The 1,236-nt window shown below is 41.2% G+C and overlaps 2 protein-coding genes across 11 annotated transcripts in view; one reads left to right on the forward strand and one right to left on the reverse strand.

Annotated features, from left to right (window-relative positions):
• ralgps2 (Ral GEF with PH domain and SH3 binding motif 2) overlaps positions 1 to 1,236 on the reverse strand; it is a 79,354-nt gene that overhangs the window by 26,856 nt on the left and 51,262 nt on the right. The gene's annotated exons all lie outside the window — the stretch shown is intronic.
• The window catches only part of angptl1a (angiopoietin-like 1a), a 20,500-nt gene that overhangs the window by 15,506 nt on the left and 3,758 nt on the right, over positions 1 to 1,236 (forward strand). For both annotated transcript variants that reach the window (XM_020625322.1, XM_020625323.1), the window contains exon 4: positions 196 to 389. In XM_020625322.1, coding sequence (XP_020480978.1) covers positions 196 to 389 — 194 coding nt within the window. The remainder of the gene's footprint in view (positions 1 to 195; positions 390 to 1,236) is intronic.

Here is a 1,236-nt window from a genome sequence, read left to right on the forward strand (position 1 = left end):
ATTCCTGCTACTGGTTAATGCATTTTACCGAGGAACAGGGAGCGCTTGGCTTGATGCAAGACATCACCCTGCTAATGCAAACACAGCAGAGTCACATGAGACTGAAATCATACAGGATGTAAATCATGCTCACAAAACAATTTATCTTGCAGCCCTGGATTTTTTTTTTATGTGTTCCTCTTTCTTCAACCCCAGGGCCTTTCAGGGACTGTTACCAGGTGCGACAGGCAGCTCACACGACCAGTGGGATGTATCTACTGAAGACTGACGGCAGTGATCGGTTGATCCAAGCCTGGTGTGAACATGGCCTTGACAATGGAGGGTGGACTGTGTTGCAAAGGAGGAGAGATGGCTCTGTTAACTTCTTTCGAAATTGGGAAAACTACAAAGTAAGTTCAGGGGGACTTATTCATGCAGGTTTTTATTAAGACAACAAATTGTCAATCGGATTCTTACATATCCTCTGTCAACATACCATGGAGCATGAGGAAAAACTTAGGAGAGGAGAAAAGAAAAACCCAAGTGTCAGAGTTTCAACAGTTAATTTAGGCGTCATTGTGTAAGCATTTGCTCTATCAATAAAAGCAGTATGGCAGTAGATTTCATCACACAAAAATCACAGCCAGGAGCTGTAGCCAAGGACCAACACACAAGCATACAGAACTGTAAAGCCCCGGTAAGACACGAAGGAAAATGCAGCTTTGCTCTCAACCTCACTGAAAGTGATCCCTTTAACCCAAGTGTTGGCCTTTTTACTTGAGATGTGATCCAACAGAACAAGCAGGGGAGAAGGATGAAGGAACAGTTTTCATAACACTGAGCAAAACAAACAAACTAAAAAAGACAGATCTCACAATTGTCTATGCTACAGTGCCTTGCGAAAGTATTCGGCCCCCTTGAACTTTGCAACCTTTTGCCACATTTCAGGCTTCAAACATAAAGATATAAAACTGTAATTTTTTGTGAAGAATCAACAACAAGTGGGACACAATCATGAAGTGGAACGAAATTTATTGGATATTTCAAACTTTTTTAACAAATAAAAAACTGAAAAATTGGGCATGCAAAATTATTCAGCCCCTTTACTTTCAGTGCAGCAAACTCTCTCCAGAAGTTCAGTGAGGATCTCTGAATGATCCAATGTTGACCTAAATGACAAAGGATGATAAATAGAATCCACCTGTGTGGAATCAAGTCTCCATATAAATGCACCTGCACTGTGATAGTCTCAGAGGT

The sequence above is a fragment of the Monopterus albus genome, unplaced genomic scaffold (genome assembly GCF_001952655.1).
Source record: "Monopterus albus unplaced genomic scaffold, M_albus_1.0 scaffold352.1, whole genome shotgun sequence".
Lineage (NCBI taxonomy): Eukaryota > Metazoa > Chordata > Actinopteri > Synbranchiformes > Synbranchidae > Monopterus > Monopterus albus.